The 25,273-nt window shown below is 42.3% G+C and overlaps 1 protein-coding gene across 3 annotated transcripts in view; it reads left to right on the forward strand.

The window, feature by feature from the left end:
- SMCHD1 (structural maintenance of chromosomes flexible hinge domain containing 1) overlaps positions 1 to 25,273 on the forward strand; it is a 636,391-nt gene that overhangs the window by 570,719 nt on the left and 40,399 nt on the right. For all 3 annotated transcript variants that reach the window (XM_073550884.1, XM_073550885.1, XM_073550886.1), the window contains 3 exons: positions 9,397 to 9,494; positions 18,106 to 18,176; positions 23,479 to 23,650. In XM_073550884.1, coding sequence (XP_073406985.1) covers positions 9,397 to 9,494; positions 18,106 to 18,176; positions 23,479 to 23,650 — 341 coding nt within the window. The remainder of the gene's footprint in view (positions 1 to 9,396; positions 9,495 to 18,105; positions 18,177 to 23,478; positions 23,651 to 25,273) is intronic.

Genomic DNA, 25,273 nt, shown 5'->3' on the forward strand with positions numbered 1-25,273 from the left:
TATCTGTACCCGAGCACGAGGCTATGCGATCCTATATTAAGGAGGCGTTGGAGAAGGGTCATATTAGACCATCCTCTTCACCCTTAGGTGCTGTTTTTTTTTTTCTTGGCCAAAAAGGATGGTTCATTAAGGCCTTGTATTAATTATCGTGCCCTCAACAAAATTACTATTAAATATCAGTATCCGTTACCCCTGATTTTGGATCTATTCTCCAGATTTAAAGGTGCTTGCTGGTTTACCAAGCTTGACCTCAGGGGGGGGGGGCGTATAATCTTATCCGCATTAAGCAGAGGGATGAATGTAAGACGGCGTTTAATACTCCGGAGGGACATTTTGAGTACCTGGTGATGCCTTTTGGGCTCACTAATGCCCCTTCTGTCTTCCAGTGCTTCATGAACGACATTTTCCGAGACTTTGTGGTTAAATTTTTGATTATCTATCTGGATGATATTTTGATCTTCTCCAAGGATTGGGATTCTCATGTGGAACATGTTCGGACTGTGTTCCGGATCTTGAGGGAGAATTCCCTGTATGTCAAAGGATCGAAATGCCTTTTTGGGGTACAGAGGATTTCATTTTTGGGATTTATTTTGTCTCCGTCAACTATTGAAATGGACCCGGCCAAGGTACAGGCCATTTATGATTGGGTTCAGCCCACTTCTTTGAAGGCCCTCCAGAAGTTTTTGGGTTTTGCTAATTTTTATCGGAAGTTTATAGCAACATTTTCTAGTATTGCCAAGCCATTGACTGATCTGACTAAGAAGGGTGCTGATGTGTTGAATTGGTCTCCGGAGGCTGTTTCTTCCTTTCAGGAGCTGAAGCGAAGATTCACTTCTGCCCCGGTTTTGCGGCAACTTGATGTCTCACTCCCGTTCCAGGTAGACGTGGACGCTTCTGAGATTGGTGCAGGAGCTGTTTTGTCCCAAAAGGATCTTGTAACATCTAAAATGAAGCCCTGTGCTTTCTTTTCCCGAAAGTTCTCCCCATCTGAACGTAACTATGATGTGGGGAATCGGGAACTGTTAGCCATGAAATGGGCATTTGAGGAGTTGAGACATTGGTTGGAGGGAGCTAAACATCAAGTCATGGTCCTCACTGACCACAAGAATTTGATTTACCTGGAGTCGGCCAAATGCTTGAACCCTAGACAGGCTAGGTGGGCCTTGTTTTTTACACGTTTTGATTTTGTGGTCTCTTTTCTTCCTGGCACTAAGAATGTCAAGGCAGACGCTCTCTCTAGGAGCTTCTTTGCTGATTCTCCTGTGGTGACCAAGCCTGCTACCATCTTAGGTGAAGGGGTAGTTCTTTCTGCCATCTCGCCCGATTTGAGACGTGCTCTGGAAGAGTTCCAGGAGGACAAACTTGAGCGTTGTCCCAGTGGAAAGTTGTATGTTCCTGACCAGTGGAAGAAGAGAGTGATGTCTGAAGTTCATTGCTCTGCATTGGCTGGTCATCCAGGTATTTTTGGTACTAGAGATCTGGTGAGTCGGTCTTTTTGGTGGCCCGCCTTGTCTCGTGATGTCAGGAATTTTGTGCAGTCCTGTGGGACTTGCTCCTGGTCTGAACCTTATTCTCGCTCTAGTGGGTTGTTGATGCCTTTGCCGGTCCCCAGGAGGCCATGGACCCATATTTCAATGAATTTCATCTCTGATATGCCTGTCTCTCAGAGAATGACTGTTATTTGGGTGATTTGTGATAGGTTCTCTAAGATGTTTCATCTTGTACCACTCCCTAAGTTGCCATCTTCCTCTGAGTTGGTGCCCCTGTTTTTGCAACAGGTGGTTCGCTTGCACGGGATTCCTGAGAACATTGTATCTGACAGAGGAGTTCAGTTTGTGTCTAGATTTTGGAGGACTTTCTGTTCCAAGCTGGGAATTCAGTTGTCCTTCTCCTCTGCTCTTCACCCTCAGACCAATGGGCAGACGGAGAGAACAAACCAGACCTTGGAGTCGTATTTGAGATGTTTTATTTCCGCTGATCAGGATGATTGGGTTTCATTTTTGCCCTTGGCCGAATTTGCTTTATATAATAGAGCTAGTTCTGCCACTTTGAGGTCACCTTTTTTTTGTAACTTTGAGTTTCATCCTCGATTTTCTTCAGGGCAGGTGGAGCCTTCTGCCTGCCCAGGTGTTGACACTGTGGTGGAGAGAATGCACCAGATCTGGGACCAAGTGGTGGATAAGTTGTCTCTCTCCCAGGAAAAGGCCCAGCGGTTTTCCAACCGACATAGGACCATTGGTCCCCAGTTTAAGGTGGGTGATGTGGTTTGGTTATCATCAAAAAATATCGCTGTGAAGGTGGCTTCTCCTAAGTTTAAGCCTAGATTTATTGGACCTTACAAGATTTTGGAGATTATTAATCCGGTCTCTTTTCGGTTGGCTCTTCTTGTCACATTTAAAATCTATAATGTGTTTCATACGTCCTTGATGAAGAGGTTTGTTGAACCAGTAGTTCCTGGAGTGGCACCTTCGGACCCTGTATTGGTTGAAGGTAACATGGAATATGAGGTAGAGAAGAAACTGGATTCCCGTCTGGCTAGACGGAGACTCCAGTATTTGGTTAAGTGGAAGGGTTATGGTCAGGAGAATAATTCCTGGGTCTCTGCCTGATATTCATGCCAAAAGATTGGTGCGTGCCTTTCATCGGGCTCACCCTGATCGCCCTGGTGGCGTGGATGATGGTTCGGTGACCCCTCCTCAAGGGGGAGGTACTGTTGTGAGTTCATTTTCCCCTTCACCATTGAGGTCTGATGAACTCCCTCTTCTGGTGAAGGAAGGTAGTGAGGCTGATTACCAAGCACCTGAGCAGATAGATGATGACTGGGTGACTGGAATTGCTGACTGGATATAAGGCAGCCGACGCCCTTCTGCCTTGCTGGTGATTTCTCTGATGGATTCTAGGAGACCAGTCTGATTCCTGCTCCTCAAAAGCTAAGTTTTCTGCTCTGCTTTTTGCATTTGTGTTTTGGTTTTGTTTTGCCTTGTTTTTCTGGATTTCTGCCATTCCCTGCTGGGGGTGAGCTGAATTCCTTTTTGTCTTTTTGCTCTGTCTTCATAAAAATACCTGAGTACTGATATAGTCTTTTTGAAGCCTAGCGTCTTCAGGGCTTTTTTCCCAATCAGTCTGTTGGCTCATTTTTTGATAGGGTTTTCGCGGATTGCAGACAGTAGCCTTTCTATCCTGTCCTATTTAGTTAGCTTGGGCCCCATCATTTCCTCAGCCTATCTTTCTATCTGTGTTAGTGTTTTTTCATCTTGCTTCACCGTCATCATATGTTGGGGGATGCCTATTGCTTTGGGGTCTGCTCTGGGGCAGTTTAGATTTCCCTTTCTGTCTTTATGCTATTTAGTTCTCCGGCTGTGATCGAGGAGTCTAGGGCACCGTAGGAACCCCCCACGGCTACTGCTAGTTGTTGTTGATAGGTTCAGGGGTCTGCAATCCGATAGCTGCCAACTTCTCTGGTTTTCTGGACTTAGCTAGTATTTCTGTTTTTGCCTGCTACGGTGACTCATTCATAACATTTATCCCCATTAAAGCTCATTTGCCATTTATAAGCCCAAGCTTCTAGTTTACAAAAATCCTCCTGTAATATAAATTTGTCCTCCTCTGTATTGTTTACCCTGCAGAGTTTAGTGTCATCTGCAAATATTGAAATTCTACTCTCTATGCCCCCTACAAGGTCATTGATAAATATGTTAAAAAGAAGCGGGCCCAAAACTGACCCCTGTGGTACCCCACTGCTAACCGTGACCCAGTCTGAGTGTGCTCCATTAATATCCACCCTTTGTTTCCTCTCCCTGAGCCAGCTCTTAACCCACCGACACATATTTTCCCCTATCCCCATTGTTCTCATTTTATGTATCAACCTTTTGTGTGGCACCGTATCAAAAGCTTTTGAAAAGTCCATGTACACCACATCCACTGCATTCCCTTGGTCTAGTCCTGAACTTACCTCTTCATAAAAGCTTATCAGATTAGTCTGACAGGAACGGTCCCTTGTAAACCCATGTTGATATTGGGTCATGAGGTTATTCTTCTCCAGATACTCCAGTGTAGTATCTCTTAGAAAACCCTCCAGGATTTTACCCACAGTTGAGGTTAAACTTACTGGCCTATAATTTCCAAGTTCAGTTTTTGTCCCCTTTTTGAATATTGGCACCACATTTGCTATACGCCAGTCCTGTGGTACCTACCCTGTTATTATGGAATCTTTAAAGATTAAAAATAATGGTCTATCTATGACTGTGCTTAATTCCTGCAGTACTCGGGGGTGTATCCCATCCGGGCCCATGCGTTCTGTTGGTTATCGGGGTGGTGTCTTCGGTGAAGCGGGGTCCCAGGGTCACTGCTGAAGGAGGCAGGAGTGGGGTGATGCAGGCTGTAATGAGGTGGTGTCCTATGTGCAGTGCGCCGCTGCAGGTGTTCGGCACTGCGGGTGTCCGGCAGTGCTCCGGGGGTGTACGGCGGTGCTGCTGGGGTTTCCGGTGCTGCGAGGGGCTCTGCTGACATTTTGTGAAAGGTCAGAGCCCACCGCAGTTCCGTGGTTTCCTGTGTGGTGGACTCCGGGAGATCTCGGGAGATGAGATTTCAGCGCTGAGATCTCATCTCTCGAGATCTTGGTGCCGAGATCTCTATCTGCGCATGTACCACCTCCCGGCGGCCATTTTTCCGGAGTCCACCGCATAAAAAACCATGAAACTGCAGGGGCTCTGGCCTTTTACAAAATGTTGGCAGAGCCCCCGCAGCGCCGCCGGACACCTCCTCATCCTTGTCTGCGGCCTGTGGCAACGGTACCGGTAAGGTATATCCACATTATAAGACGCACCACCATAAGAAAGTGTGTCTTATAGTCTGAAAAATATGGTAAGTGGTGAAAAAGAAATTGCACGTTTGTAAATATATACAGCTCTGGCAAAAAGTAAGAGACCACTTTCAAATGTTCAGTTTGTCTGATTTTTCTCTTTATAGATGTATTTTTGAGTAAAATGTAAATTTTTCTTTTAGTCTACAAACTTCTGACATGTCCCTGAATTTCCAAGCAATGAATTTTGGTTTTTTTTTTCTGAAAAAGAGAAATGGTTACAAAAAAAACAGTGCTTTCAGACCTCAAATAATGCAAAGAAAGTTCATAATCATTTAGAAACAACAATACTAATGTTTTAACTCAGGAGAGTTCAGGAATCAATATTTTGTGGATTAATCATGATTTTTAATCACAGCTTTAATGCGTTTGATGGCTTGTGACTATCCATCATCCTCTTGATTACATTCCAGAGGTTTACACTGGGGGTTCAGGTCTGAAGAATGAGCTGCCCATGACAGGGTTTTGATGTGGTGGTCTCTTAATTTTTGCCAGAGCTGTATATTTCGCTTGTATTAACATTTTTCAAGGCCCGTAACGTTTTCAAAATTTGGTCAATGAGTCACTGCATTTCAAGTGATCCAAATTTGAATTTTTTTTTACCTGACATCTTAGGATATTTATTTTATTTTAAGAGAGCCTGAATTTTGGGCTTGTATGCTTTTACATTTTTTATCATATCACAGGCTATAATTAAGGCCAGGGTCAGACTTGCGAGAAACTTGCACGAGTGTCGCACGTCAATACCCGGCACTGCCGCCGGCACTCGAATCGGAGCACTCAGCTGCATAGAAATACATGCAGCTGAATGCTCCGATCCGAGTGCCGGCGGCAGATTTGGTCTGAATATGGCCTCTGGGGCTGGCTCAAGTTGCGTTTCACTGGGCCTCTTAAACCTAAAGTGCCATTCAGCTTCCACTCCCAAATCTTTATTGTGCTGGCATACATTTATAAAGTTTCTCCTGTTTTTTTGCTGTGCAGAAGAGAATTCTGAGAAGTAGACAAACTTGGTGGGATGTGACTTTTTTCATTGAAATCTATTTTTTTGCAACAAATGAGCAGCTGAATCATGAAGTAAGCGCTTAGATATCATAATTACATTTTTATATTTTACTAGCTGAAGAGCCCGGCGTTTCCCAGGCATAGTAACTAACTATGGGTAGTTAAAACAAATTATAATGAATATATATATATATATATGTGTGTGTGTGTGTATATATATATATATATATATATATATATATATATATATATATATATATATATAGCTGAGTGCATAGCCCCGCCCACTCTGCATGGCCACCCTCACTCTAATATTTCTCATCATCCTGTCAGCCAGAGCCACCGGACTACTACCCCTAATATCCCACATGATCCCGTCAGCCAGAGCCACCGGACTACTACCACTAATATTCCACATCAGCAAGAGCCACCGGACTACTTCCCTTAATGTCCCACATCATCCCATCAGCCAGAGCCACCGGACAACTACCCCTAATGTCCCACATCATCCCATCAGCCAGAGCCACCGGACAACTACCCCTAATATCCCACATCATCCCATCACAGCCGGAGGACTACTACCCCTAATATCCCACATCAGCCAGTGCCACCGGACAACTACTCCCAATATCCCACCCTCCCCTTGCTGTATCTGCATGTCTCCTCAATATTTCCCTCTCTGTGCTATAATGTTTGTTCTACAATAAATTTACCTTATATGTGAAATTTGTTTAATAAACCATTTCTATTTTTAGCTATTTTTGGTGGATTCTTTCTACTTCGTTCTTTTGGTGTTAGTACAGAGTAACTGGTAGGAAGTTTTACCATTACTTAAATTACAAAAGTATTCGCTTTTAAAGATTTATTATCTGAAATTTACTTTTGGGTTTCAACTAACCCTTTAAGGACTATCAGCTGGTCACAAAAACGTTCTACAAAGTCTTCTGCACTTTTAGAAACGGTGTCAAAAGTACATCTGTCACAAGATATCCACTGTTTATAAGTTATACAATTCTGTATATTTTTTTTTCTTGGTGAGCCATTACTTGAGGACATTTTTTGCAGATATTTAGGTAACAGTTTGAACTCTTTTCTGGACACATTATTGTAGAAACATACTTTGTAATCGCCAAGGGTGGACTCAGCCAACCGGAATATCTTTAAGCTTACATCCTTCAATCATAAGCTTAGTGTTCTGGTGTGTTATACATATGCATACTCAGTGTGTGTCATTACCACCAGCCAGGACACAATTCTTAGATCGCAGGTCAGCAAAATTATTTACGGTATTTTAATTCATATGTCTCTTTCAAATTGGCAAGAATCAGCCTCTTTTGGACATGAGTTTTCTTACTGTTCACTTTCATAGACACAGTCTTTCTTGCCAGGTACAATTCGGCTCACTTCATAACTTGTAAAAACCTACCCTTCACTGTATCTACTCTGGATTTATCTAATGATCTACCTGGTTTAAGATCAGGATAAGTCATAAAACTTTCATTTTATTTTATTGTATTTGGAAAATATAGAGCCTACACCTTCAGACCACAGGCTGAACAGATCTGAATTCGTGATTTTAAAATTAACACTGTTTATTTAGTCATTTTTTGAAGTATGATCCCAACTTGAATTTTGGTACATTGAATTGTGGCTAGGAGCATAGGAGGCACATGTGAATTTTTTAAATATTTTATAGCATGTTTTTTTTCAGAAATAATTTTCAAAATTTTACGCTTGTGTGAGCATGGGTAAAATATTAGCAAAGATGCTCTTGTGACATATCGGGTGAAGACCTTAACAGTTCAGAATGTGACTGCAGTTTTTCTATCTTTGTTCTGGACTGAGTTATGAAGAGAAACGTAAAGGCATCAAACACAGAAATTCTATTTTTTTCAAAACTTTGAAAATGAATTAAAACAAAGACAAAAAAAAGTAAAGTATATAAATTTTTTTTTGCATTCGCTAACACATTATTACCACAGAACAAAATATCAAATAATTAAAAATATGTAGGAAAAATGCATTGGTTCACTTGAAATGGAATGACCTCAATACGTTAAGGGTTTGTTTTCTTAATACTGTTTTGGGGAAGATACAATGTTTTGAAATAGACTGACGCTCTCCATTACTAGCGTGAGCAAAATGTCACTGTCAGAGATTGACAGAGGTGTTTAACAGGTTAGCAGCCGCTGGATCTGCTCCATGAACGTCTGTAAGAGGCTGATGATGGCTGCCTATCACAGTCATCTGCCAGGAAAGATGGTCAGCAACTGTCAGAGAGCCGGCATGGGCTGTAACTGTCGTTAAGGGGTTAAATACAAAAGCAAAATGTATGTTTGGTATCTTTGGGATTGCTCTGACGTGGACAATTTTTTTTTCTTGTTAATTTTTCTTGTGCAACAAACGCCGTAAAAGCAAAACCCAAGGTCATACAAAAAAATGCTAGTTAGGTACGTGCGCATAAAATAATGTAAAATGTGGTGGCATACCTTAGTGAGGTGTGGCATATATGGATGTAAAGTTGGACTAATAAAACAGGTATGCAAAAACTGACGTGAACAGGTAAATGTCTTCTACATTTAATTTTTTTTTTTTTTAACAAAATTCAGCCATTTTCCCAAAATGACAAGATAAGAAATCATATCCAAAAACCCAGCGCTTTTGAGACCTGCTTTAGTGGGGTATGGTCAGATAGATGTTAACATTGACTAGTAAAACAGATATATAAAAAGTTAAATTTGCAACACAAATATTTTTAAGGTTTGAGTTAAATGTCTGGATTTTGGCAAATTAATTTTGTAGCACAGCCCAATTCACCTAATGTCACTAAGCTGTAATACTTGATGAATTTGTTAAAAAGAACAAAACTGTCACTATAAAATTGAGTTAAAAGTAATTGCTAATAATTGATATCCCTAATGGCATAATAAAGGAATAGTCACTTTTGAAGGAAATCTGTTGGCTGGATTTCACACCCCAAACAATTTATATGTGCATGTAGTTCTTTCAAAGCTAAATCCATCAATACCTATAACATGGTCAGTCTGTTCCTCCGTTACTGGGAAATCAGTGTTTGAATTGCTAGGCAAATAAGGCTGTAGATGTTAAGCCTATGTCACTCCAGATCCATTTCTTGCCCAGGGCTTCCTTCTCCTGCTTGACTGTCTCTATGCTGTGTGACTTTAGGCAAAGGTGTCATCAGTTAAGCAGAAATGGGTAAGGAATAGAGCTGAAGTGACAGGCTTCATATACAGTATACAGCCTCATTCACAAATTGTTTATCAGTAATGGAGGAATGAATTGGTCATGTAAAGTTATTGTTGGACTTGACTTTGAAAGAGTTAAATGTGCATATAAATAGAGGGGTAAAATTCTGCTCACAGGTTCCCTGTAAGTATTATTCTGTAATCAGTACTATTATTTATTCTTTCAAGTGTTAAGAACTTTGGATCATGTAAAGTTGACATTGATTACTTTTATATAGATGTATCAGTATTGTCCTTATATTAAGAGCTTGTTATATTTCTTTGAAGGCCTCTACCACACATACGTTTCTTTGAAGCTTCAGGTAATCCAGTGTACGCTAGGGATCTCCTGGTGTTCCCAGAAAGCAAAGAGGAGTGTGAAACAGGTAAAATTTTGTTATACTTGCACTTAAACGTGATCATATACTGTAGTTATTTTATGATATAAGAACAGCCATTTCTGGCTAAACAGTTTTGTTGAAATCTTGCAGAGAATAGTAGTGTTAATCTCCTTCCATTTTAAGCAGGCTGAGAAGGGAAGACTTTATCTTTTGTCTCCTGTCCCAGATGGTACAATGGGGGATACTGTTTAGTAGACCATGAAGTGGGTAATATACACTGCTCAAAAAAAAGGGAACACGTAAACAACACGATATAACTCCAAGTCAATTAAACTTCTGTGAAATCAACCTATCAAGTTATGAAGCAACACCAATTGTGAATCAATTTTTCCTGCTGTGACAGGAACTGACAACAGGTAGAAATGGTCGTCAATTAGGAAGACACCCCCTATAAAGTAGTGGTTCTGCAGTTGGGGACCACAGACCATTTCTCTCTTCTCATCCTTTTAGGCTGTTGCTTTAGTCACTTTTGCATTTTGTCATTGCTCTCATCCTTAGATGTACTGTAAAGTAGCATGAAGCAGTGTCTACAACCCATAGAAGTTGCTCAGGAAGTGTAGCTTATTCAGGATGGCACATTAATGCAAGCTGTGGCAAGAATGGTAGCTGTGTCTGTCAGCGCAGTGTCCAGAGGATGGAGGCTCTACCAGGAGACAGGCTAGTACACCAGGAGACGTGGAGGGGGCCGTAGGAGGGCAACAACCCAGCATCAGGACCACTACCTCCGCCTTTGTGCAAGGAGGAACAGGAGGAGCACTGCCAGAGCCCTGCAAAATGACCTCTAGCAGGCCACAAATGTGCATGTGTCTGCATAAACGGTTAGAAACCGACTCCATGAGGATGGCCTGAGCACCTGACGTCCACATATGGGGGTTGTGCTCACAGCCCAACACTGTGCAGGACACTTGGCATTTGCCAGAGAACACTAGGATTGGCAAATTTGCCACTGGCGCCCTGTGCTCTTCACAGATGAGAGCAGGTTCACACTCCGCATATGTGACAGACGTGACAGCGTCTGGAGAATCCGTGCAGAGCGATCTGCTGCCTGCAACATCCTTCAGCATGACCAGTTTGGCAGTGGGTGAGTAATGGTGCGGGGTGGTATTTCTTTGGAGGGCCACACAGCCCTCCATGTGCTAGCCAGAGGTAGCCTGACTGCCATTAGGTACCAAGATGAGATCCTCAGACCCCTTGTGAGACCATATGCTGGTATGGTTGGCCCTGGGTTCCTCCTAATGCAGGACAATGCCAGACCTCATGTCTGGAGTGTGTCAGCAGTTCCTGCAAGATGAAGGCATCGAAGCTATGGACTGGCCCGCCTGTTCCCCAGACCTGAATCTGATTGAGCACATCTGGGACAGCATGTCTCGCTCCATCCACCAATGTGTTATAACTTTATATACTCTGTAATGGAGGTCAGTGACGTGGATCAGAAAAGAGGCCTGAGCTCATAGGTTTTCAGTTCTGTAGTATTTATCAGAATCAAGCAGGTTTACAGATAAGACACAGCAGGGTAAAAGCAGATGAAGATAATAACGCAGTGAGCAAACGTACAGACCGTGGAGACGTATGAAGTCCAAGTTGCCAGATCCAGAGACCTGGAGAGCAGGCCAGGCCTGCTAGCAGGAAACAGTCCTTGAAGTGGAGGTGGGTGCAGAGCTGATCCTGAAGAAACAAGTCTTTACAATGAGACCAAGATTCACAGGCAGGCGGGGTATCCCAAGGTAACGAAGAGACGAGCTAGGTAGCAGTCCTTCCAGCTTGATAGCAAGTCCAAGAACAAGTATACTCAAGCAATGAGTATTCATACAGAGCATCCTTATATACAGAGCAGACAGGAACAAGAGAGATCAACACAGGAAATAAGATGGCCCCCGTTGAGGCTCGTGACTCCATCTTGGATGAGGGGAAAAAATTAACTAAACTAAGGGGAAAGTAGAAACTGAGCGACAGACATAAGGCAAGGATTTCAGGGAAACGGATATGCAGGCCAAGTCCTTACACAATGTCACGTTGCACCACAGACTCTCCAGGAGTTGACAGATTATTTAGTTCAGGTCTGGGAGGAGATCCCCAGGAGACCATCCGCAACCTGATCAGGAGCATGCCCAGGTGTTGTAGGGAGGTCATATAGGCACATGGAGGCCACACACAATACTGAGCATCATTTTGACTTGTTTCCACTTTAATTTTGTCTTGTTTTGATTTTCATTTTGACTTGTTTCCAATTTCATTTTGGGGGTCTCTCCAAATCTAGGGCTCCATTGGTTAAAAAATTTGATTTCCGTTGATGATTTTTGTGTGATTATGTTGACAGCCAATTCAACTTTGTACAGAACAAAGTATTCAATGAGAATATTTCATTCATTTAGATATAGGATGTGTTATTTGCGTGTTCCCTTTATTTTTTTGAGCAGTGTATTTAGTTAAAAAATACTTGTTTATTTCCCCCTGTTCCTGGTATAATATTTTCTCTAATTGTCTAGAATCTCTTCAGTCACCGACTAAAAGATTACTGAAATTTGTGAAATTTTCTCAATGAAGGAGTATAAATGGTTCCTTCTGCTACAATCCCATCCTCATACAGTAGTCTCCACACGCCGGATGTCAGAGAGGGTGGTAGATAGGCACCAAACAACCCCTTTAATTAAAATCGTACACAAACTTGTGGGTTGAAGAGTGAGGGATCTGTTCTGGTAACTGTGGGAGACATCATTGCACTTACAACCTTTCATTGTGAAGCTGATCTTAAGAAAAACTGACAGTCCATAAAGAGATGGAACCTACATATGGGAAACTAAATAAAATTAAATATATATAATTAAGGACACACAGCTGGTGACATAAGTATCGAACATGTCACCAATTTTCTAAGTATATTTCGAAATGTCCTATTGTCATTAATGTCTCAACAATTGTCTGTAGCAACCCATCCAATCTATGTGGACAAAGAAATTAAACCATAGATGTCCATAAATTGTTATATGTAACTAACAGAGATAACACAGGATAAAAGTATTGAATATGCTTACTGAAATATACCGTATTTTGCGGATTATAAGGCGCATCCAATTAGAAGACGCACCCCAAATTTTGTGGAGAAAAATGGGGAAAACCTTTTTTTTTTTTTTTAAATAAAATGGTGGTGCCTCTTATAATCCATGCATCTTATTGCTTACTGGGGGTGGTGGCTGCGGTGAAGAAGTGTCCCAGGGTCACTGCTGGAAGAAACAAGAGTGGCGCGTTGTGCAGGCTGGGAGAGGGGGTGTTCCGATGTGCGCCGCTTCGGGTGAAAATGACTGCGGTGCTCTGTGGTGTGGGGGGGCTTCACTGGCATTTTGTGAAAGCACAGAGCCCCCCCACATATCCATTATTGCGATGTGGTGGCCTCCGGGGCGACGCATGCTTGTTGCCAAGTTCTCAATCTGAGCATGGGCCACCCTTGGCGGCCATTTTCCCGGAGACCACCGCATTGCATTAATGGATGTGCTCAAATTTTACCACTAGATCGGCGTACTCGGGACAAATTGGAGCACAACTTTTGGGATCTAATTTCTCCTGTTACCCTTGTAAAAATAAAAAATTGGGGATGAAAAGATCATTTTTGTGAAAAAGTATGATCTTTTATTTTTACGGCTCTTCGTTATAAACTTCTGTGAAGCACTTGGGGGTTCGAAGTGCTCACCACACATCTAGATCAATTCCTTAGGGGGGCCTACGTTCCAAAATGGGGTCATTTGTGGGGGTTTCTACTGTTTAGGCACATCAGGGGCTCGCCAAACGCATCATGGCGTCCGATCTCAATTCCAGTCAATTTTGCATTGAAAAGTCAAACGGCGCTCCTTCCCTTCTGAGCTCTGCCATGCGCCCAAACAGTGGTTATAATTTTTTTTTTCCAGGGCAGAGTCGGGATTTAAACCCCAGTCTCGCATGTTGTAGGCTGTGCACTTAACCATTACACTATAGTGTGAAGTAAAAAAAACAGGTTTTAAAAAATATTAACCCCTTCATGACCAAGCCTATTTTGACTTGACCTTAATGACCAGACCATTTTCTGCAATTCAGACCAGTATCCCTTTGAGGTGGTGACTCAGGAACGCTTCAACGCATCCTAGCGATTCCAAGATTGTTTTTTTGTGACATATTGGGCTTCATGTTAGTGGTAAATTTAGGACGATCATTTTTGCGTTTATTTGTGAAAAAAATGGAAATTTGGCGAAAATTTTGCAATTTTCACATTTTGAATTTTTATTCTGTTAAACCAGAGAGTTATGTGACACAAAATAGTTAATAAATAACATTTCCCACATGTCCACTTTACATCAGCACAATTTTGGAAACAAAATTTTTTTTTTTGTTAGGAAGTTAATAAGGGTTAAAAGTTGACCAGCGATTTCTAATTTTTGCAACAAAATTTTCAAAATAATTTTTTTTAGGGACCACCTGACATTTGATGTAACTTTGAGGGGTCTGTATGACAGAAAATACCCAAAAGTGACACCATTCTAAAAACTGCACCCCTCAAGGTACTCAAAACTACATTCAAGAACCCTTCAGGTGCTTCACAGAAACTAAAAACTACATTCAAGATTATTAACCCTTCAGGTGCTTCACAGGAACTAAAGCAGTGTCGAAGGAAAAAATGGACATTTTATTTTTTCCAATAAAAATTTTCATTTAGCATCAATTTTTTCATTTTCACATGGGCAACAGCATAAAGTGGATCCTAAAATTTGTTGGGCAATTTCTCCTGAGTACATCGATACCTCATATGTGGTCATAAACCACTGTTTGGGTGCACGGCAGGGCTCAGAAGGGAAGGAGCCCCATTTGACTTTTTGAATGGAAAATATGCTGGAATATTTAGCGGTTGCCATGTCGCGTTTGGAGTGCCCCTGTGCGCCTAACCATTGGATGTCCCCCACAAGTGACCCCATTTTGGAAACTAGACCCTCCAAAGAACTTATCTAGACTTTTTGAATGGAAAATTGGCTCCAATCGTTAGCGGACACCATGTCTCGTTTGGAGAGCCCCTGTGCGCCTTAACATTGGAGCTCCCCCACAAGTGACCCCGTTTTGGAAACTAGACCCCCGAAGGAACTTATCTAGATGTGTGGTGAGCACTTTGAACCCCCAAGTGCTTCACAGAAGTTTATAACGCAGAGCAGTGAAAATAAAAAATCATTTTTTTTCCTAAAAAATTATTTTTTAGCCCGATATTTTTTATTTTCACAAGGCGAACAGGAGAAATTGGACCACAAAAGTTGTTGTGAAATTTGTCCTGAGTACACCGATACCCCATATGTGGGGGGGGAACCACTGTTTGGAATCATGGGAGAGCTCAGTAGGTAAGGAGCGCCATTTTGGAATGCAGACTTTGATGAAATGTTCTGCGGGCGTTATGTTGCGTTTGCAGAGCCGTTGATGTGCCTAAACAGTAGAAACCCCCCACGAGTGACACCATTTTGGAAACTAGAACCCCCAAAGAGCTTATCTAGATGTGTAGTGAGCACTTTGAACCCCCAAGTGCTTCACAGAAGTTTATAACGCAGAGCCATGAAAATAAATTTTTTTTTTTCCTCAAAAATGATTTTTTAGCCCGCTATTTTTTATTTTCCCAAGGGTAACTGGATAAATTGGACCCCAAAAGTTGTTGTCCAGTTTGTCTTGTACGCTGGTACCCCATATGTGGGGGGGGAAACACTGTTTGGCCGCACGGCAGGGCTCAGAATGGAAGGAGCGTCATTTGACTTTTTGAATGGAAAATTAGCTTCAATCGTTAGCGGACACCATGTCGTGTTTGGAGAGCCCCTGTATGCCTAAACTTTGGAGCTCCCCCACAAATGACCCCATTTTGGAAACTAGACCCCTAAGGAACTTGTCTAGATGCATAGTGAGCACTTTGAACCCCCAGATGCTTCACAGAAGTTTATAACGCAGAGGTGTGAAAATAAAAATATTTTTTTATTCCGCTATTTTTTATTTTTACATTGGTAACAGGAGAAATTGGACCCCGAAAGTTGTTGCCCAGTTTGTCCTGAGTACGCTGTTACCCCATATGTGGAGGGAAACCACTGTTCGGGCACACAACAGGGCTCAGAAGGGAAGTAGTGACGTTTTGAAATGCCGACTTGATGGAATGGTCTGCGGGCGTCATGTTACGTTTGCAGAGCTCCTGATGTACCTAAACAGTGGAAACCCCCCACAAGTGACTCCATTTTGGAAACTAGACCACCCAAGGAACTAATCTAGATGTGTGGTGAGCACTTTGAACCCCCAAGTGCTTCACAGAAGTTTATAGCACAGAGCCGTGAAAATAAAAAATAATTTTTTGTCCACAAAAATAATTTTTTTTAGCCCCCAATTTTTTATTTTTCTAAGGGTAACAGGAGAAATTAGACCCCCAAAGTTGCGCAATTTTTCCTGAGTACGCTGATACCCCATATTTGGTGGTAAACCACTGTTTGGGCTCACGTCGGGGCTTGGAATGGAGGGAGCACTGTTTGACTTTTTGAACGCAAAATTGGCTGGAATAAATGGTGCGCCATGTCGCGTTTGGAGACCCCTTGATGTGCCTAAACAGTGGAAAACCCTCAATTCTATCTCCAACCCTAACCCCAACACACCCCTAACCCTAATCTCAACCCTAATCATAATCCTAACCACAACCCTAATCCCAACCCCAACCCACCCCTAACCTTAACCCTAATGCCAACCCTAACCCTAATTACAACCCTAACCCTAATCCCAGCCCTAATTCCAACTCTAACCCTAATCCCAACCGTAACCCTAATTCCAACCATAACCCTAATTCCAACCCTAACCCTATTTCTAACCCTAATTACAACCCTAATTCTAACCCTAACCGTAATGGAAAAATAAAAATATTTTCTTTATTTTATTATTTGTCCCTACATATGGGGGTGATAAGGGAGGCGGTGATTTACTTTTTTTTTTATTTTGTTCACTGTTAGAGTTTATCACAGTGATCAAAATAAATGAATGAATCTGCAGCGTTGCAGTTCGAGCGGGCGCACTGCGCATGCGCCCGCTTTTTTCCAAGATGGCGGAGCCCATGCACAGAGACGGCGGGACACCGGAAAGGCCAGAAGGACATCGGAGGCACCGTGGAGGATGAGGGGGGGAGCGGAGGGAAGGGGAGGGGGAGCAAATTATGACAGCGGCTGCCGATCGGTGCCGTCAGTCGGTGGCGGCAGCCGATCGGCGCCTCCAGTTGGTGGGGGGGGGCTGTTCGGTGTTTCCAGCCATGGCAGATGCTATTGCTGCATTGGCCAGGGCTGGATTGTAATATTTAACCAAATTTCATTGGTGAAATATTACAATCGCTCTGATTGGCTGTTTCACTTTTGACAGCCAATCAGAGCGATCGTAGGCACGTGGGGGCTAAGCCACGCCCCCTGGGGTTAACTTTGAAGAGTCCTCTGTGTGCGGGTCTGGTGACCTTTCAGTGAACCCGGTCACCCGGCCCGCAGGGGGGCTTTAAAGTCATGACGCGTCACTGGTCATAATGGCACAGGTTTTCATGACTCCTATGTGGCGTCATTGGTCAGGAAGGGGTTAAAATAATAAAGGTCAAAATAAAACAAAATTTAAAAAAATACAACTATTTGGTATTGCCATGTTCAGAATCGCCTACTCTATCAACAGATGGCCAACAATGGTATTCATGATCTGTTTATGATAATGGCATCCACGTAACCAGTTCAGGCTGAACAGCTTATAGCTTACGGAACAACGCTATTGTAGTCTTAGTATTTAATGCCATCACCGCTTCCACTTTACGGATATGCCTAAAGATGTTGCTGATTTACACGCAAGACATTAAAAAAAAAGCAAGATTTAAATGTGTAAATGTAGCTTTAATGGTGCTCATGTAGATCCATGAGAGGGGAAAATTTTTTTCTTGTATTACCGTAGTCAAATGATATTAATTTGAACCAAAGAAATCTGTGCAAGCAATATCTAACTTTGAGTCCTCAAGTCTTCCTATGCATGTCCTTTTCCCAGCTCTTCATAGCAGCTCTGGTTAACATCCCACACCTCCAGAAACAGTCTGTCTGACTATAAAAGGGTAGGAGCCATAGGAATTCTGATGGCACTCTCACCTTAATGCACTGCAGCCGATATTTATTGTGCCCAGAGACAACACCATTGCTAAGCAGAGCGACTACCCATAAAATATAGTCATCATTTGTTAGCTTATCTAGTGCTTTGCAGAGTTTGTTATTAGCACTATTTCTAATGCGAATAAGCAGTTCAGGGGGCTGGTACTGCTGTCATTTCACCCCCAGCCTATTGTCTGTAAACACACGATCGTTTGTTTAGAAAAAATCAATTTTAAAAAAGACAATTGCAAAGTAATAAATAGGGCCTGCTGGGTGCTGCCTCTCCTTCAGCTTCTCCCCATTCAGCTTGATTAACAGGTCTCTGACTATTTATGGAAGGGGGGTTTCTCAATGGACACATCCTCCATGGACACATCCTCCATGTGCCTGAACAGGTTTTTTCTACACAGTTTAATATGATAACATTGTATAATTTTCCATGTGTTTTTTTTTCTTGTTTTGTTATTCAGTTTTTGCAATGCTTTTGGGTGAAACGATAATTCTGGATAACCTTGATGCAGCTAACAACTATAGAAAACAGGTAAAGAACAAAATACATTAAAATACTTGCTATTGGTTTAAAGAAGCAACATTATCCTCTTAATATATTGCAATCATATTATAAAAAAAACTAAAGTCTGAACTGAGAAAATAAATTAATGTGTATACACAATGTAAGTGTATATTAACACATGACCATTAACCAGAGAAAACAAAAAGCAAAAAACACAAATAAAAAGTAAAAAATAAACTGCAAATAATGCATAAAGGTAATAATAATAAGGGTATTTACTAAACATAATTTTGATCAAAATAATGTACAAGCCATCCCGCCATGTCACGGCAACCCTTGTGGGACAGTCCTTCTCTAGTATTTAAAACCTTTTCACTTGCCAAGTGACGTGAATGTGAACAAGGATCGAGGGACTGACCCACTAGTAAAAGCATAGGCCAGACTGGATAGTTTTCCAGCTCAGAAAGAGGGCAATAATGACTTCACGTGATCTAGACTTTATGCTTCTGTTAATACATCCTAGAATTGCATTTGCCTTTTTTGCTGCTGCATCACACTGTTGACTCATATTCAGTTTGTGATCTATTAGTATACCCAAGTCTTTTTCTCATGTGCTGTTGCTTAGCCCTATTCCTCCCATTCTGTATATGCTTTTTTCATTTTTATTGCCCAGATGTAGATGCATTTTTCCCTGTTAAAAACCATTCTGTTAGTTGCTGCCCACTGCTCCAGTTTATATATATCTTTTTGAATCCTGTCTCTCTCTTCTCTAGTATTAGCTATCCCTCCTAGCTTTGTGTCATCAGCAAACTTAATCAGTTTACCCTCAATTCCTTCATCTAAATCGTTGATAAAGATGTTGAACAATACAGGGCCCAGGACAGAACCCTGTAGGACCCCACTTGAGACATTCTTCTAACTGGATGTGCAGCCATTTACCCATTTTGCCCTTGTACCAAGTTAATTCTTCTCTGTTTCATTAGGTCTACAAAATCACATGATAAAAACAGACTGGCTGAATCCTTCTAAGCTCTATGTAGAAACAGCAGGTCAATTTTGACTGCACAAGTCATGATATACTGCAAAGTCTTTGACTGTGGGAGGAGGGAGCAGCCGGGTCAGGAGTTGAAAAGGAGGATGATACATGCAAGGACAAGAAACTTCATGTTTCTACATACAGCATAGAAAATAATATAATCAGCTGGGTAGAAGAGCAAAATGAGCAATTGTAAGTACACAGTGCTATATAATAAGATGACTGTTATATACAGTACCGTGCAAAAGTTTGGGGCCACCCAGACAATTTTGTGTTTTCCATGAAAACTCATACTTTTATTAATTAATTTTGTTGCCAAATGAATTTAAAATCTAGTCCAGACATTCACAAGGTTCGAAAAAAAGATTTTTATTTGAAATAATAATTTTCTCCTTCAAACTTTGCTTTCGTCAAAGAATGCTCCCTTTGCAGCAATTACAGCATTGCAGACCTTTGGCATTCTAGCAGTTAATTTTCTGAGGTAATCTGGATAAATTTCACTCCATGCTAACAGAAGCCCCTCCCACAAGTTGGTTTGGCTTGATGGGCAGTTTTTGCATGCTATACTGCTCCCACAACAGCTCAGTGGGGTTGACATCTGGTGACTGCACTGGCCACTCCATTACAGATAGAATACCAGCTGCCTGCTTCTTCCCTAAATAGTTCTTGCATAATTTGGAGGTGTGCTTTTGCTTATTGTCCTGTTGTAGGATGAAATTGTCTCCAATCAAGTGCTGTCCACAGGGTATGGCATGGCGTTGCAAAATGGAGTGAGAGCCTTTCTTATTTAAAATCCCTTTTCCCTTGTCCCAATCTCCCACTTTACCAGCACCAAAGCAACCCCAGACTATCACATTACCTCCACCATGCTTGACAGATGGCGTCAGGCACACTTGCAGCATCTTTTCTGCTGTTCTGCATCTCACAAATGTTCTTCTGCGTGATCCAAACACCTCAAACTTGGATTCGTCTGTCCATAACACTTTTTTCCAATCTTCCTCTGTCCAATGTCTGTGTTCTTTTACCTATATTAATCTTTTCCTTTTATTAGCCAGTCTCAGATATGGCTTTTTCTTTGCCACTCTGCCCTGAAGGCCAGCATCCCGGAGTCACCTCTTCATTGTAGACGTTGACACTGGCATTTTGCGTGTACTATTTAATGAAGCTGCCAGTTGAGGACCTGTGAGACGTCGATTTCTCAAACTACAGAATCTAATGAACTTGTCTTGTTGCTCAGTTGTGCAGCGGGGCCTCCCACTTCTTTTTCTACTCTGGTTAGAGCCTGTTTGTGCTCTCCTCTGTAGGGAGTAGTACACACCCTTGTAAGAAATCTTCAGTTTCTTGGCAGTTTCTCGCATGGAATAGCCTTCATTTTTAAGAGCAAGAATAGACTGTCGAGTTTCACATGAAAGTTCTTTTTTCTGGCCATTTTGAGAGTTTAATGGAACCAACAAATATAATACTCCCAGATTCTCAACTATCTCAAAGGAAGGTCAGGTTTATAGCTTCTCTAATCAGCCAAACTGTTTTCAGCTGTGCTGACATATTTGCATAAGGGTTTTCAAGGGTATTCTAACCATCCATTAGCCTTCTTACACAGTTAGCAAACACAAAGTACCATAAGAACACTGGAGTGATGGTTGTTGGAAATGGGCCTCTATACACCTATGAACATGTTGCATTACAAACCAGACGTTTGCAGCTAGAATAGTCATTTACCACATTAACAATGTAGAGAGTGTATTTCTGAATCATTTATTGTTAGCTTCATTGGAAAAAAAAACTGCTTTTCTTTCAAAAATAAGGCAATTTCTAAGTGACCCTAAACTTTTGAACGGTAGTGTATTGCAAGGATAAAAACTTTGACGGGAGTGCTTCTTTAAACCAGTTGTCTCAGCTGTAGCATTACTAGGCTGTAAGTGAAAATTGGAATTTGGAAGTAGAGACAATAATTTACAGTTTTGTGAAAAGCCCTGCTAATTCTTCCTTAGCTTTATTAAAACCAAATACTCGTGCTATCCGACAGAGTGCACCATCGGCATATGCTAGACCTTTCTATCTTGTACAAGATGTATAACCACTTGCAAACATTTTTGCACAGGAAAGAGAAAATGGAGCAAAATCATTTTATAGATTTAGCAGTCATTGGAGCCGATTCATGAAGATTGGCGTAGCACACACTCTCTCTACACTAGTCTTCATGGAGTAGAAGAGGTACTGTCTTCATTAAGAGGCACATGCCAATTTATGAATTCGGCACTATTTCAAAATGGAGCCATCATACGCTGTGCCAGAAATACTTCTACTTTTTCATGAATCGGACGGAAAAATCACAACCTTTGTGTCGCCCCAGTTCCATCCACTTTGGCGGAGTTGATCTAAAGTGATGAGAAAACGCCAAAACTCAGCATTGCACAAAAGAATGTCTTTTTAATGCTTTTACACCACTTTTATGGCATAAAAACTTTAATGAATCAGTCCCCATTATCTTACAACTTGTGTGCAGTAATATTAACATGTTTTCTTAGTGTAGCTGTCCTAATACAGAGTGTATGAACTGCTGTGCATCCATCATAACTAGCTTAAGGCTATGTGCCCACATTGAGTAAATGGATGCATACATTTCTGTATTTCTTGGCAGGAAAAAGCGCAGCTGCAAAAACTTGTTTTTGATGTGTTTTTTTGACTGATTTGAGTGAGGTCAATGGTGTAAATGCTGGCAAAAACGCACATAATTGACATTCTACAGATCATTTTCTCCACCAGTCTGCCAGTCAAAAATACTGAACGTGTGCATGATACTTCAGGTTTCTCATTCACTTTGCTGGCATGAGGATTGCTTCAGGTTTTGCCAGCAAATCTGCATGGCAAAAACGCACCAAATCTGCAATGTGTGCACATGCCTTAAAGGTGCTAGATTGTAAGCTTGGGAGCAGGGCCCTCACATTATTTTCTGTACAAGTCCCCTCTAACATGAAAAGTGCTGCAGAATATGTTGGCGCTGTAGAAATGTATTATTATTATATTATGACATAACTTAATGTACTTTAACACTTCCCACATCTGTGTTTCATATACCCGATCACGGGCACATTTTAAAATGGGACACAAAGGAAGCAAGAATAACATGGGGCTCAGATGTATTACATGGAGAGACAAAGTATGCAAGAGTTATTGTTTGTCCATATGCCTTAATATCCATCATCATTTCTGAGATTCATCTTAAGAAAATTGCTTAAAAGCAGCAAACTTATGTCAGACTAGGAATCTGTATGTGGATGCAGTGAAAACGCTCAAATATTCCACTCTGGACAACCAGTATGTGAAAAAGTGCAATAAAACATAAATATAGATTAAAAGTAGTTCACAACTTTAACATACTATTGTCAAAACTATTTTTCTCCTTTATCAGTACCACACAGACTATGCTTTTTTCCTTGCAGTAAAAGCTATGGTCTTATCAAGTCATCCCTTATCTATTAGCTCTGTTGTTCTGCTTTTAATGCACATTAGGCTACTTTCACACATCAGTTTTTTGCCGTCAGGCAGGATCCGGCTATTTTTAGAAAAAACTGATCCGGCATAAATTTTGGAGAACTGTAGAAACGGATCCGTTTTTCTGCCGGATTCGTCTAGCAGGTTATATCTGTTTCCTGGTGGCTGGCCAATTGGATCTGAGCATGCACAGACTTAAAAAAACTGATCCGGTGGCTGGATCCGTCTTTTTCTGGATCCGGCGCCCATAGACTTTCATTGTGGCAAAAAGCCGGAAGCGTCGGATCCGGCGCTTCCGGCTTTTTCGCCGGAGACAAAAAACGTTACAGTAGCCGTTTTTTCCAGACGCCGGAATGAGACAAGTAGCCGGATCCGGCAAAAAACGGATGAAACACAATGCCATCCGGCGCGATCCGGCGCTAATGCAAGTCAATGGGGAAAAACTGGATCCGGCATTGCATTTCGCCGGATCCGGTTTTACAAAAAAAAGCCAGATCGCGCCTGACGGCGAAAAACTAATGTGTGAAAGAGGCCTTAGGCTTGCATACTTTCTTTCTCTTAGTAATTTTTGTTGCTAGTATTAGCTTTTTTTATTAATTTAGTGAAACGCTTTACTGAAGGAACTGACAGAGGCAGGAATGAGATTACTGCACTGTTTACAAAACTTGGAGGTGTGGTAAAGTATATTGTCCTGCTGTGTAGACAAAAATTAGAGGCAGTTTCGATTCATGTATTCATATATGTAATGCACATTTTATTCCTTTTTAATTTAGATTTTAATTATTTTTTTTTTTGTAGCTTGTTCAGTTTTCATTTTGCCCAACGTTGCTGACTAGAGATGGAGACAGAATCCGCAGCAATGGAAAGTTTGGCGGATTGCAAAACAAAGCCCCTCCTATTGACAAACTTAAAGGAATTGTGTTTGGGGCTCCACTGCCCAGAGAATTTGAGACTACAAATGCTGAAATAGGTTTGTTATAATATAAAAAGTTCATCTTTAGAAAAATTTTGGTTTGGAATATTTGATCCAGTTAAGCAGTGCTTTTGCTTTTTACATTAACTTTTGTGATGAAATATTTGTAAGTAAGTGTGCAATAAACAGACGGCAGAATAAATCACACTACACTTTAAGGAAATATCTCTGCTCCATTCTAAAATGTCTCTTTATTCCCTGCCGATATTGGACTACAACTTGTCCGGGAAAAATAAAAAAAAAAGTTATGGCATTTTGAAGAAGGGCATGAAAAAATGAAAGCATGAAAATTGACAGCGTCCTTGTTAAATATTGAATAAAATGGAGAAAAAAAAAATTATTCCGATGGTCATTACATCAACCCGTTTGCCACTAAAGGCAAGCCCGGACGCCTGCCCCAAAGAGGCTACAGGGAGGGCGCACATGACTAAGGAGGGATGCTAGGCCTGAGGGTTAGTGAAGGGTTAAGGTGTAGTGCTTTTGTGTTTGTGGGGAAGGTGTGGGTTGGAGCTATGGGGCTTATGGTGCAATGTGAGTTAGCAGGGAGTGGTCAGTTGTGGGATGGATATATAGGGCAGAACTGTGGGGGGATGGTCATTCCTTACCTTGCAGACGTCCGGAATCGTCAGCCCCTCACATCTGGGACTTCAGCTTGAATCTTTGGATCCAGAAGATGGAATACCTCGTGGCACAGATGAAGAGGATGATGGAGCAGCGCGGCCAGCAGTGGATGAAGGAACAGCTGCAGCGATGGTCCGGTGATGGCGACGGCGGAGAAGATGGGACCCCTCTGCCTCCAAAGCAGCAGCGACGATCACGGCCTCCTGAGCACCTCAGCCCGGAGTTAAGTTTGCAGCGGAGGATGAGCCCCATTAGCAGACCTATTGCTGAAGACATCGCGGGGCCGGAGCCAGAAGTCGAGAAGCAGGCAGCAAGGTAGCGGGGCGGTGAGTGACGTGGCCGGCCTCCCCTCCATTTCGGATCGCGGCACACAGTGGTGACGCGCACGTCGCGGCCACGTTACCCGGCGTGGTCACCTGACCCGGCGCGGTCATCGGCATCAGTGGACGGCGGTGACGTGACGCGGCAAGGAGCCCGGTGGCGAGGTGGTGTGTGACGTCACCGGCCTCATTTCCTTTCTCGCGGCGCTGGGGGAAGCGGGCGGTGGCTCGGTCATGTGGCCACCTTTCAGCTGCCAAGGGCCACAGGTCATGTGGTCCGGCGTCGCGTTCCCCCGGTGTTGGGTGCCAGATTCAGGAGGTGTTGCCTGTGGCTAGAGCGCCAACTTCCCCCCCCATTGTTTGAGGCTCCGAGCCGGTGACTTTTTGCCATGCGTTCCCGGACGGACAGTTGGTCTGGGCGCTGGCGCTGCGGCCCAGGAGGGCTGCAGTCGGCGTAGATCCATGGAGAAGATCGCAGTTGCAGTGCTCGATGCGGAGGACACGTGACGGCTGTTCCGTGGTGTTCCGCTGAGTCAGCCTAGTAAGTAAGGCTCACTTAAACCTTTATTAATGTCTAGATTATATTGGTTGGGAAGGGTGTTGCTACGTATGGTTTTGCACTAGGGTAGTATTTGGTTTGTCACGGGATTTCGGAACGATGCACGGCTGGTCCATGTAG

The sequence above is a fragment of the Dendrobates tinctorius genome, unplaced genomic scaffold, assembly GCF_039654945.1.
Source record: "Dendrobates tinctorius isolate UK_male_01 unplaced genomic scaffold, ASM3965494v1 ptg000171l, whole genome shotgun sequence".
NCBI lineage: Eukaryota > Metazoa > Chordata > Amphibia > Anura > Dendrobatidae > Dendrobates > Dendrobates tinctorius.